The 12139-nt window shown below is 47.5% G+C and overlaps 1 protein-coding gene across 2 annotated transcripts in view; it reads right to left on the bottom strand.

The window, feature by feature from the left end:
- Positions 1-11783, bottom strand: part of IGF2BP1 (insulin like growth factor 2 mRNA binding protein 1) — a 47880-nt gene extending 36097 nt beyond the window's left edge. For both annotated transcript variants that reach the window (XM_003358080.5, XM_005653968.4), the window contains exons 1-2: positions 11312-11783; positions 10058-10118 (exon numbers count right to left, since the gene is read on the bottom strand). In XM_003358080.5, the coding sequence (XP_003358128.2) occupies positions 10058-10118; positions 11312-11486 (236 nt within the window). In that variant the 5' untranslated portion in view covers positions 11487-11783. The remainder of the gene's footprint in view (positions 1-10057; positions 10119-11311) is intronic.
- Positions 11784-12139: the final 356 nt, after the last annotated feature.

The raw sequence follows: 12139 nt of genomic DNA, 5'->3' as shown, positions 1-12139 counted from the left end.
GGTCTAATCGGAGCTGCAGCCACCGGCCTACGCCAGAGCCACAGCAACGCGGGATCCGAGCCGCGTCTGCAACCTACATCACAGCTCACGGCAACGCCGGATCGTTAACCCACTGAGCAAGGGCAGGGACCGAACCCGCAACCTCATGGTTCCTAGTCGGATTCGTTAACCACTGCGCCACGACAGGAACTCCATGAATATTCTTAATATAACTGAACTGTACAGTTAAAATGGTAAGTTTTGGGAGTTCCCTGGTGGCTCAGCATGTTAAAGACAACAGTATCACCACTACTGTGGCTCAGGTTCGATCCCTGGCCTAGGAATTTCGACATGCTGAGAGTGTGGCCAAAAAAAAGGTACATTTTATAAATTATTTTAATTAATTATTTCATACTATTTTTATTTTTTAATATAAAAATTAGATTTCAATTTTAAAATAAAAATTTTTAAATAATTTTTTAAAATACTAAGGATTGGGGGGGAATCTAAAAGCTCCTAGTAAAAATGAACTGATAAATTTTATTTCCTTGCCTTCTCCACTCTAAGACCAAAATCTTTCACTTGTTCTTCACTGTATTTATTTTTAGTACTTGGCCGAAGGCAGGTCAATAGTAGACTCCGAATAGATAAAAATAAGGGGGGTTCATGCAGGAATAGAATGCAAGATTAGAGGGGCCAAGCTTTGCAGCAATATGCAAGCTTGTTTATACCATGTTAAATATTTTCTCACAGAATTCAGCTGTAAATAGGTATTTTTAAACTTTTTAAAAATTTTTTTGCTTTTTAGGGCCACACCGATGGCATATGGAAGCTCCCAGGTTAGGGACTGAACTGGAGCTGCAGCTGCCGGCCTACACCACAGCCACAGCAACACCAGATCCTTAACCCACTGAGCGAGGCCGGGGATGGACCCCACATCCTCAGGATACTAGTCAGGTGTGTTACCACTGAACCACAACGGGAACGCCCCTAAAATATGTGTTTTTAAAATCACACCTCCTCCACCCCCAAAATGCCTAATGACTGAGCGACAAGACCTCCACACATGCAGGCTGAAGGGGTCACCGTGTGAGGTTCTGAAAAGGAGCGCAAAAGAAGCTTAGGCCAAGATAGGCATCGCTCCTCTTCTAGGTCTGTTTAAAGGACACAACTCATCCAGGGTGGTCGGGGGCAAGGGCAGGAAAGTGAAAGAGGGATCGTCTCAGAGGTCTGTGAGGCTGTGAGGTCTGTGAAGATCATTTTATCCCCCTTCTTGTCCCCCACAGCTTATTCTGGACAGACAGCATGCCACTTCCTTCTAAAACAGTCTGCAGAAGCAGCGTTGAATCAAATGGTAATAAACATTGGGAGGGAAACCCTCTAGATAAAATAACTTCAGTCAGCTAGATTTTTCCCTTCTTCCCCATTAAATTACTCTTCTGAACTCTGCAGCCTCCCCAGCCAACATCCTATTTCATTGAGCCCTTGCTCAGAACATACTGGCTGCAGCCACCAACAGCCACGTCTGTAAGGATCATCTTTGCCCTTTAATTTAGGGTTCGGTCTCCAAACCCTGCCAAGGCAACTGCTCTCTATTACAGTTGGACTTCTCCTCCCGAGCAACTTAGAGACCTGGAGGAGGAAGTGGCATAAACATGTCTAACTCTGAATAGATATCCTCACCAAGTTTACTCCACCCAGCAGCCCCCACTTCAGTTCCTGTCTCCTCTCATTTTCTCCTCCTCAGAGTACCTAATGGAAAGTTGACAAGCCCCAAGCAATCCCAAATGCCACTCCAGAAAAGCGGCAACACACATCATCCCGCATAAACTAATTGTAGAACCCTTCACTGTAACTGATTAAAGTCACAAGCCAGTTAAATGGCCAAAAACCACATCCGGACTGAAGCCCTTCCCCTCCCGACCCCAAGAGAAGGCTCAATCCTCATTCCCTGAACTGAGATGTGCCAAGGGGCTGTAGGTCTGTGGGTGCGTGTCTGTACCCTTTGAGTAGAGAGGGCTGAAGTGGACACAAGGCTGGGTTCGGAGCACACCTTTGGAGAGGGACTGTTTGCAGACGAGGGCGAGAAACTGAGACCACCATGGTTTTGTCATGCAAGAGGGCACAGAGGGACAGCCACATATGCAGTCACTTCCTCCGCATCCACGGGTTCCCCAACTCCTGAATGCCTGCTTTTGCTTCAAGACAAACATGCCTCTCTCCTACCAAGTCAGGGAAGCTGCTGTTCCTTCCTTCCTCAGACTTCTAAGAGTCTCCATCAGCCTGAATTCTTACAACACCTACCTCACCTGTGGAAGGAGGGCAGTTCCCCTCTCACCAATGTCCTTACCTACCCTACATGCGCCTTTGACAGTGGCACCGAGCTGTGAAATTTCAGCTAGGAACCTGGCCCAGGTTGAGGGCATCAGCAAGGGGCTAGATGGCCCATTCCGCAAGACGATGGTTAAGAGACAGAGTGGTGGGGTCCACATCTAGGGGTCTTGGGGAAGAGCCTGATGAGCCTCAACTCGCTCTCCCACAAGGCGGCCCTTCCTCTCCATATACAGGTTATCAAAAGCATCCCTCATACAAATCCCCTTCAACATGCCTATCCATCAATGCTCCACCTGAAATACACAGAAGGATACGTGAATAGCCTACCTATTGCCTTAGATAGATATACGGCCAAGCTGCTACACACAGTCCAAAGACAGGAGGCACAGGTCCGTATCTAAAACAAATAATAATAGTAACGTGGAATAGCACCAGTCTACAATAAAGGGCAACTGCGGCTTAAGGAGGTGAGGTAACTTGTCCAGTTTCCCAGTCACTGCACGGAGCTCTGCTGGAGGGACCTTTCCTCCACACTCCTGTAGGACGGAGTGAGGGACCTCAGGTAGGTCATGAGACTCTGACCTAATAGAGCTTCCTCCCTCCCTCCTGGAGCCTCAAGAATTCTGAAAATGACTCCTGTCCTCCCTGCGCCTACGCCAAAGAACCCAGACTCTGCAATCTTTACACAAAGCAACTTTTTAAATTTCTAAATTCTCTGATTTCTCCTCTTAACGATTCTAACTATACCCAATCAACGAAATTAAACTATGCAACCCAACTTGACTCAGACTTAACATTTTCCATTTCAAAACATTTCCATGGCCAAAACATCGACATGAAGGACGAGTTTTTTAACTGAAACTCACTCGAATCAAAATTGAAGCCTTCCTGAACTCACTTTTCCTAAAGAAATGTTGAAAGAATTGTCTAGAATCCACAAAACAGATATGCCGCAAAATGAAAGAGAAAACGAAGAGAACGCTTGCACTTCTCCTGTCTTCTCTACGACAGATTTTCTGCACAACCCTCCTCCTAAACTACGAACAAAATAGCCATCCTTCCCGACGGGTCACTTGTGAGCCTTGAGCCTCCAAAATGCCATCACCTGCCGAATAATCAGACTTGTCCTCAGGAGTCTTGAAAATATCTGGACAATCTAGTCAAACAAAAATCTTTTTGCTCACCCAGCTGTTTGCTCTGTATTTCATACAAAAGCAGTTTACTGACGATTCACTATGCTCTCTGCCCTGTGCCACAAGACCAGAGCATCAAACCCAGAAAGCCTGGACTTCTGCACTGGGACTGCATCACTGGTCACTGGTGCTGTTTGTTCTGTACACAGTTACATTTCAGTGTTTGAAAATCACGTTTTCTCCAACTACATTAAAATGACGGGGTCCAGTCCTATTTTTCTCCTCTGATTTACCCATAATCAACACACATTTTATTTCAGCAGTTTTGAGTTTAGGGTGAAAGCTTGTTCAAGCCTGTTGTGCCTTCATTCCACTATTTATTGCAAACTTTTTTTTTTTTTTCTTTTTAGGTCTGTACCCGAGGCATATGGAGGTTCCCAGGCTAGGGGATGAATCAGAGCTGCAGCTGCCAGCCTACACCACAGCCACAGAAACTTGGGATCCCAGCAGCACCTACAACCTACACTACAGCTCACGGCAACAACGGATCCTTAACCCACTGAGCGAGGCCAGGGATCAAACCCACATCCTCAGGGATACTAGTCAGGTTCATTAACCACTAAGCCACGAGGGGAACTCCTATCACAAACTATTTATTGCAAGCCTACTGGCTGCGAAGGAGAAGCAGGTCTTACTAAACTGGCTTAGCTTGTTCAATACTAGGATGACCCCCCCACCCCTGTACCCACTTTGTACGAAACCCAAGTTCTTCTACTAGAATGCAGTTAACAAACTGGGGGCTGGACATCTCCCTGCTGGCAACGCGCCCTTGAAATGGTTTGTGTTATCACAGGTGCTCTTCTGGATGACCATTTTCTAGCCAAATCAAACTTTTAGTAATAACCAAATAAGCACGCACTTTGAGGCCACTTCGAGTTTTTTTTAAGAAGAGACTTTCTATTTGTTTTGACAGGCATTTAGAAAGGTGCGCACTGGGCACAGGAGGAAATGGTATGCAAATCTGACACAAAGGTGGCTTCGAACACAGGCTGAGACTCTGAGAAAGCTCTTCAAAGCCTTGCCAGTGGCCAACTGGAAGACCTGCTAGCAATCTTTTTCAAGGTGAATTAAAGCCCATCACAGAACCTCTGGTTACTACTACTCCCTTTGTTATTGTTTCAGGATGTGGGGACACACAGTCCACCTTCTAAAGATTACAGATTACAAGGCTGCTTAACTCTCCCAAGGTTCTACTGCCCCCTGGCCAAGGGGCTTGAGCACCTCCATTTTCTCTCCACCTCTCTCATCCTCTCACTTTCCCCTGACCCACCCCAATTCCTGGCTCCTCTGCCTCTTCACTCCACATTTACCCACCAGGCTTTAGCTTTTGCCTTCCAATGTAAAGGGCTGAAGACAGCGCCGGCGCTAGAGAGGTCTGCACCCAGGGCCTGGGACCTCTCCCAGTGCGGAAGGTCGGGGACGCCACGGCGAGGTTGGGGATCTGGGGGCTCCCAGGATGAAGACGAGGCTGCTGGCCAGCGCTCCGCAGCCCGGCTTCTCGGGGACCCTGGGAAAGGAAGCCCTCCTCGGAGACCCAGGCCTGCAGTTCCCGGGCAGGGGCTGGTTCAAAGGCAGGCGGGGGCCCCTGCGCCGAGCGGGCAGAGCCTGCGAGGCCCGGGTTGGGCTGGGGCTGCGGCGGGCGGGGAAGGGTTAGGGCAGCGGGGCCGGCGCGGGCTCTCCAGGAAGCGCCTCCAGCGCCGCCGCGACTTTCTTTGCTTTTTGAAAAAGCCAAGGGAAGGCAGACAACTCCGAAAGCAACGATCGCCTCGCCCTGAGCTCAACCCACCACCCCGTCTTCTAAACCTGGTGTCTGCGTCCCTCTCCCCCGTGGGTCGCTGTGCGCCTTCAGCCGCTCCTCTTTAAAAGGGAAGCGGGCAATCCACCCCAACCCCCATCGCTCTCTCTCTCTCTTTTTTTCCCCGTCTGGAATTTCCAACCCAGGACTAACTCGTCTGATTTTTCCAGTCTCCCCTGCTGCTTTTTTCCTCCCCTTTTCTCTCCCTAACACTCCCATCCCAAAATCTAAGCTGCACTTTCTGGAAGGCATTAGCCACATTTTGAGAATCTTTTAAGAGGATGGGGAGCGAACAAGACTGAATTTAAATTCTAACAGCTGGCAAAATGTCTGTTCTTCAAAAGCCTTTTATTCTAATGACAACATCACCACCACCAACACCACCACCAACACCCTCCCCCCACCCCTTCCACACACACACACACACACACACACACACACACACACGAAAATCAACACAGGTATAACCAATACATCTCTCTTCAACACAAAATTCCTTAAACTTCTACAAACAGCACTTACTGGTCTCCCTCTTTTCACTTAAACTAACCCAGATCTGGAAAAAATTTTGTAATGTTTTAAAATTCTCTACTCTCTAGCCTATCTCAATGGTAGGTATCTTTGTCAACTGGCTGTTACACATTAAAGCAGAGAATAAATTAACTCAAAAAATAAGCCTTAAAAGTACCCAAACACATAAAATATGATTCAAAAAACATATATTAAGGTAATTTTGAAAGATCAGAAGCTCTGAACCTTTGAATCAAGATTGTTCCAATGGCTAATGTCATGTATTTTGTCTCTAAAACATAATTATAAGAAAGAATGTTTTGCTCTTGTTCCAGCAAAATCTGTGCCATTAAAACTTTACATTTGGAATAGTTAACTACACTTTGAATAAATTAATGATGGGAATTACAATTCTTTTCCCTCTTTACTCAAACATCTGGGAAACCCCTGGGGTAAAATTTCATCTTTCTACTTTGGGTCAGAAAGTAAATGGTTCTGGAAACCTACAACTCTTCCAAAGGATTGTCAAATACCACTGTTCTTAGCAAAGTCATCTTGAAATACTGAGTACTTCTTCAGCAGTGAAGAAAACTTAATTTATGAATTTGTAAATTTACTTCCTAGGAGAAAATTAAAATGGAGAAAGTGAATTGATTTCCGCTTTTCCTCCAAACAGTGCAGAAACATGAAGAATCAACTGGGCTTCTTCGACTTATTTAAAGCTCAAAAAAATGTAATAGTAATAAGAAAACCTTTTTTACCAAAAGTGTCATAAACTGTTTCTACTTTAAACTTATTTGTTGAATACTTAGTGAGATGTATCTTTCAACTATAACTACTAAAGCTAAAGTGCCTGAAAATCCCCCCACTCCAGCACTTTTTCTCTTTTGTTGTTGTGTTTAAAAGACATTCCCCCTTGTTTCTTAACCCCCTTATAATTCACTTTCAGCCCCTGAAAACAATCTTCCTTAAAGGCAAACCCATTGCTGAAAGGTAAAGTTTTTGTCTGTTTCGAAAACATCTATTGATCCAATTATTTCTTCAGTCTTTGCAAATCACTTAAAATTATTTTTGCCATTTACAAGACATCCCATCACAGAGATTTTTAAAGCAACTAACTTTAGAAAATTAAACCATAAAATCAGAATAAAGTTTGAACACTCTCTCTTCTGAAAGTTCTCACACTTATTGCAGGCTAGGAGACCAATTTCTGTGTGCTTTTTGATAGTTAGAAATTTAAGAGAAAGTGTTAGCCCACCTCATTTTGAGTCAGAGAAAACAGGCCTGCCTAAGGAAATCAAAGTCTTTAACACATTTCACCTAGAGAAATGCAATAATCTCTTCATTTTCTTCCTTAAAAGCAACACCTTTTATTGTGATGACACCAGTTGACAGGAGGTATGCTATCTTTAGGCCACATTCCTCTAGAAAAAGGCACTCACAGTGGCAAATGAAACAAAAGGTTAATTCCCTTTTAAGGAATTTAAAGTATTTTCTCCCCAAATACCTAAGTCTCACTAAGATGGTACCCCTTTACCTTAACTACTCGGGTCTCAAAATTAAAAAACAACAACGCACAAACCCTTTCCACAACTGTTTTTAAAATGCTTTTGGTCTTCCTTTGTCTTACTATTTAACAGTGAATATATACAAATTTTCAACAGTAAGCCGAAACTCTTGACCAAAATTCCAGCACTGGCTAAGAGGGGATTTGGGAAAGTGATCTCCAAGAAATTTGTCACTCACTTAAAAAATTAAAATTAATGTTTTCAGTTTAAATATATAGTGCTCAGTCTCGAGTTGTTAAATAGGAACAAATTATATTTATCAGATAGATATAAAGTTAAAGCAAAACACGAATACTTCAAAATCAGAGCTGCTCAGAGGCAATTGATAAAATATTATCTTTTGTTTGTTTGATATCCATCCTCTAAAAAAGCAAACAAACAAACACAAAAACCCAGGAACATTCAGATCGCTCGGTTATTATGAATCCCTTAGAAATGTTTAAAGTCACAATTCATTTGGAACTGAGTACATCAAGAAGAGTTAGTTCTGTTTAAAACAGTGGAAACAATACATACACACACACACATATATCTATACACACACACACACAAAATATATATGCACCATTGTTCATTTTGCTTAAAATACATTAGTCATAGTTAATTAACTAGTTCCTGTTCTAAACATCCATGAGACTGAAAAAGCCAGGAACAAACCAACTGAAGAAATACTTTTCAGACAGGCTAAAAACACATACACAACATGCTTCCTCAGAGAACACCAAATGATAGAGCAAACTGACTTCACGAAAACAAACTTTCTTTTTTTAAATTCTAAAACTTCAAAAATTGATTCATTCTAGAAAAATGACGTGCCTTACCACCACCCAGAGAAAAAAATAAAACACAACTGACTCAATGTTTGTGCTCCAAAATCATTTCAGGAAGGGGACGAATACACAAAAGATTGAATATGGGGATAGAAGGGAAGATTGTGTACCCACGCCTCACAAACCCCACTCCTTCCCAGCTCAAAGAAGCCCTCAGCAAAACATTTTGGAGGGAAAAAGAAGGAGCCTACAAATGGCTTTAAAGCAAGCAGATGGCTTAAGGAAAAGGATCTATAAATACAGAGCATCATGAAATTTAAAATATAAATGTTTTGGGTGCCATTTTGTCACATTTTGCTACTTTCTTGCTTTTTTACTTCATTCCCTTTAAAGTTTAAACCATCCTTTAAAGCAAAAGAAAAAAAAAATCCACATATTTCAGAATTCCAGTTATTCTGGTTATTTCCCATCAACATGTTTCAGATACTCAGCTTTCAGTTCAAATATCCACAATCTTCTCAATAAATCTACTGTTGTCAGTATACATATTTCTTATTCCCATCTCCAGGAAATGCTTCCAAATAAATAAGACGTTTTTTCTTTCTCCTGATTTTATTGCCTCTTTACTCCTAACTCTAATTGCCTTTCCAATAACAGAGTATTTCAAGCACTTGAGGTTAAATCACAAGCTCTATAAACATAGTTACAAGCCCTATTGATCATCTATAGATACAATAGTTCCAAGTTACTTAAATATCTCAAGCCAAACCACTGAACAGATTTTTCTCACAGTAAACTTTCTAGACCCTGCCGTCAAAATAAGCATAGCCACCCTCCTCCACCTTTCCACCCAGAAAAGACGAGGACTATTCTGAAATGCAGCAAGTTTCCAGTTGAAATGAACGGAGAAAGGAAGGAGAGGTTCAAAGATTATTTACTGGGGGCTGCAACAGGAGAGAAAAACTCTGCACTGTCAACATGTTTAAAGTCAGGTTTGAGAAAGCAGACTCTGCCCTTACACTTCCCAGCCAGAGTTCAATGAAAGATCTGAACCATGAATCAGCTTTGGGGATAACATGATAGAGGTACCCCACTTTGCTAAAGTGAGGATAGGAAGAGGAAAGTATTGGAACAGTCTCTGTCTGTCTGTCTCCCTTACACACACACACACACACACACACACACACACACACACCCATTCATCCAGGGAGTTCTAGACCCTCCAAAGAGCCCCAGCTCACAGCCTGAACACAAAGCTCTCACCCCAGATGGTCCCCTTGTAACAATGGACTGAAGGAGTGGGGGTGGGGGGCTCGGAAAGGATAGTACAGCCAAAGCATATTTGCAAAATCCAATTGGGAGGGGAGGACGTGATGGGAGGGACTCGAGGTGGAGGGCTGTTAAAGAAAATAATAATGTCCTTGCCTGTTGCAGAAATAAAGCACAAGCACAGAATTCTTTGGGGGCAGGAACTCACTCCACTTCCCCTAGAGAGTCAAAGGGGACACCCCCCAACCCTCTTAAAAATGATGGTGCCGGAAGGGTGGAAAAACCAGGCCCGCTAGAAAGTTGCTGAAAATGTCTGAGTCTAAGATTTTTAGGTTCCCCACAAACATGGCCCCCCAACACCCTGAACAAACTCCACAAGGCTTCTCCCCTATTTTTGCTCCCTTTTACTTTTCCGAGTAACACCCCCTAGCCCACCCCAGCCCCAGCTTATTTTTTTACAAGCTGTAAACCACCCATAACAAGATCTTAGCCAATCTTCCCTCCCTGCCCCCAACATCCGGAGTTGGGGGTGGGAAGGCCAGTAATGGGTTTCTTCCACAGGAGACACCAAGGACCCCTGAACACTGCCTCTCTGCGCCCCCAGGCTGACCCCCCCCCCCGAGAAGATATCTTTCCTACCTTTGTTTTTTGGGAACGGAGTGTTCAATCTCTAGGCGTTTTCCTTGCAGTTCCACTTTCCCTAAAGATGAAATTGAAAAAGACAACATGAGAGCTTGCACGGGGGCTGGGGGGAAGCGGGAAAAGGAAGGAGAAAGACATTTGGGTAATTCAGGAGTTCCTGGGATTTGAGATCGTCCTAGGAATCCTGGTAGTGGGTTCCGCAGCCGGATGCGAGAAGGTCGCTCGGGGAATGGTGGACTCTATAAATCCATGATCGTTTTCTGAATTTTTGTTTTGTTCTCTCACTGGGGCTGGTGGAGTAGTGGACGGCACCGGGAGCCGGATTTGGTAGAGGTGCGAAGGCGTCCGTGTGGGCCGGCGGCCTCTTCAGCTCCCAGATGTGGGGAGAAGGGGCCGAGAGAGAAAGGGCTCCCCGTTTCTACCAAAGTCTATGGCGAGGGGTGGGGGTGGGGGTGGGGGTGCAGAAAGAAACTTTATTTCTCTGTCCAGCCCGGGAGAAAGGCTTCGGGCGGCGGGGCGGTCACCTGTCGGGGCCGGCCGGGAGGCGAGGCCGGGGGGAGCGGAGCGGGGCCCCGCGGGGAGGGTCCCCGGCGGCCGCGGCGCGCGCCTCTCGGCCCGGCCTGGGCGTCTCGGGAAGCAGCATGGCGACCCGCCGCCGCCGCCGCCGCCGCGCCACCCCGCTCACGCCCCACTTTCAAATCAAAATGGCTCAAGCCCCGGGCCCTAGGCGGGAGGCGGGACCCCGCTCCTCTCGGGTCGGGCCCGAAGGCTACAGTCCCCACGGAAGCCGGGAGACCCGGAGCAGAGCGGGGACCCCCTTCCCCGCCTGGAAAGGCCTAGGGCGGAGGAAGGGGAAGGGGTGCTCACGCGGTGGCGGGGGCGGGGGTGTCCAGCCTTGGACACCTAGGGACCGGCCTAGAAAGACGCCCAGACGGAGTTCGCTTAGGTGGCGCCCCCCCTCCTGCCAACGGGGGGCTCCCGCCCCGTCGGTGGGGGGGGTGAGGGGATCACCGCCCCAAAGCCTCCAGCTCCTCACCTCGGGCTGGGAGGAAGGGGCGAGGAAAGCCGAATATTTCCTCGCTAGGAGTCAGCGAGGGGACGGAGGGGGCGTCGGAGGAGGTGGGTGGGGGTCGGTACCGAGGCCAAGCCCCGCAGGCCGGGGGCAGAGAGGAGTTGGCGGGCAAGGAAAGAGGAGAAGCAGGTCTCCGTTGTCCTGGGATTTCGCGGTGCTTTTTCCGGGTGCACTCTTACCGGAGAAAGTTTCGATGGCCTTCATCGCCCAGTGCTCGTCGGGGCAGTCCACGAAGGCATAGCCGGATTTGACCAAGAACTGGCCGCTGTAGGAGATCTTGTGCTCCGCAAACACTTTCTCCAAGTCCGCGGGGGTCACGCTCTCGTTGAGGTTGCCAATGTACAGCTTGTTCATGGTGGCGGTCTCGGGCAGGACGCGGTCCCGGGCAAGGCCGAGCGGGCGGGCGCAGGCGGCGAGCCTCCTAGGCCGAGGCAGGAGGCGGCGGCAGCAGACGCAAACTTTCTTTGCACCCCACCCCTGAAGTTGTCCGGAGCCGGGGCGGGGAGGGCGGCCGGAGGGCGCGCAGAGGTCGCGGGAGAGTTCGGGGAGGCCCGGGAGAAGTGCCCGCGGCGCGCTGGGAGGCGGACGACGCGGCGCAGCTCGTTCCCTTCTGTCCGAAACCCCTCCGAGCGGGCTGGTGTGTCACGTTTCTCCGCGGCCGCCCTGGCGCCGCCTCTAAATAAAATCGACTTGAAAAAAAATGGAGCGGAAAAAAAAAAAAAAAAAAAAAGACGAAGCCACGTGGTGAAAGCCCCCACCCACCCTGTAGGGGGAAGACCCCCCGACGCCTCAGGGCCCTTCGGCCCTCCAACCCGGCCCAGCCCAGCAAACTCCCCCCGGGGGTTAGGGGGCTCTCAGCTCACCCCCGGGGTAAACTGGGTGGGTGGGGGCTGCTACCCCCAAGCTCTACTTGCCCCCTCCCCCTTGCAAGAATCTGGCCCCTAGGGAGGCGCCCCGCCCCCACCCATCCCCCAACCCCGGCTCTAGCTGGGGGAGGGTGGTCCAGC

This window comes from Sus scrofa, chromosome 12 (genome assembly GCF_054392235.1).
Source record: "Sus scrofa isolate SSC_HxYL_T2T_F1_AM1 chromosome 12, Sscrofa_HxYL_maternal_Yorkshire_Landrace_v2.0, whole genome shotgun sequence".
Taxonomy (NCBI): Eukaryota; Metazoa; Chordata; class Mammalia; order Artiodactyla; family Suidae; genus Sus; species Sus scrofa.
This window is presented reverse-complemented; position numbering and strand designations above follow the sequence as displayed.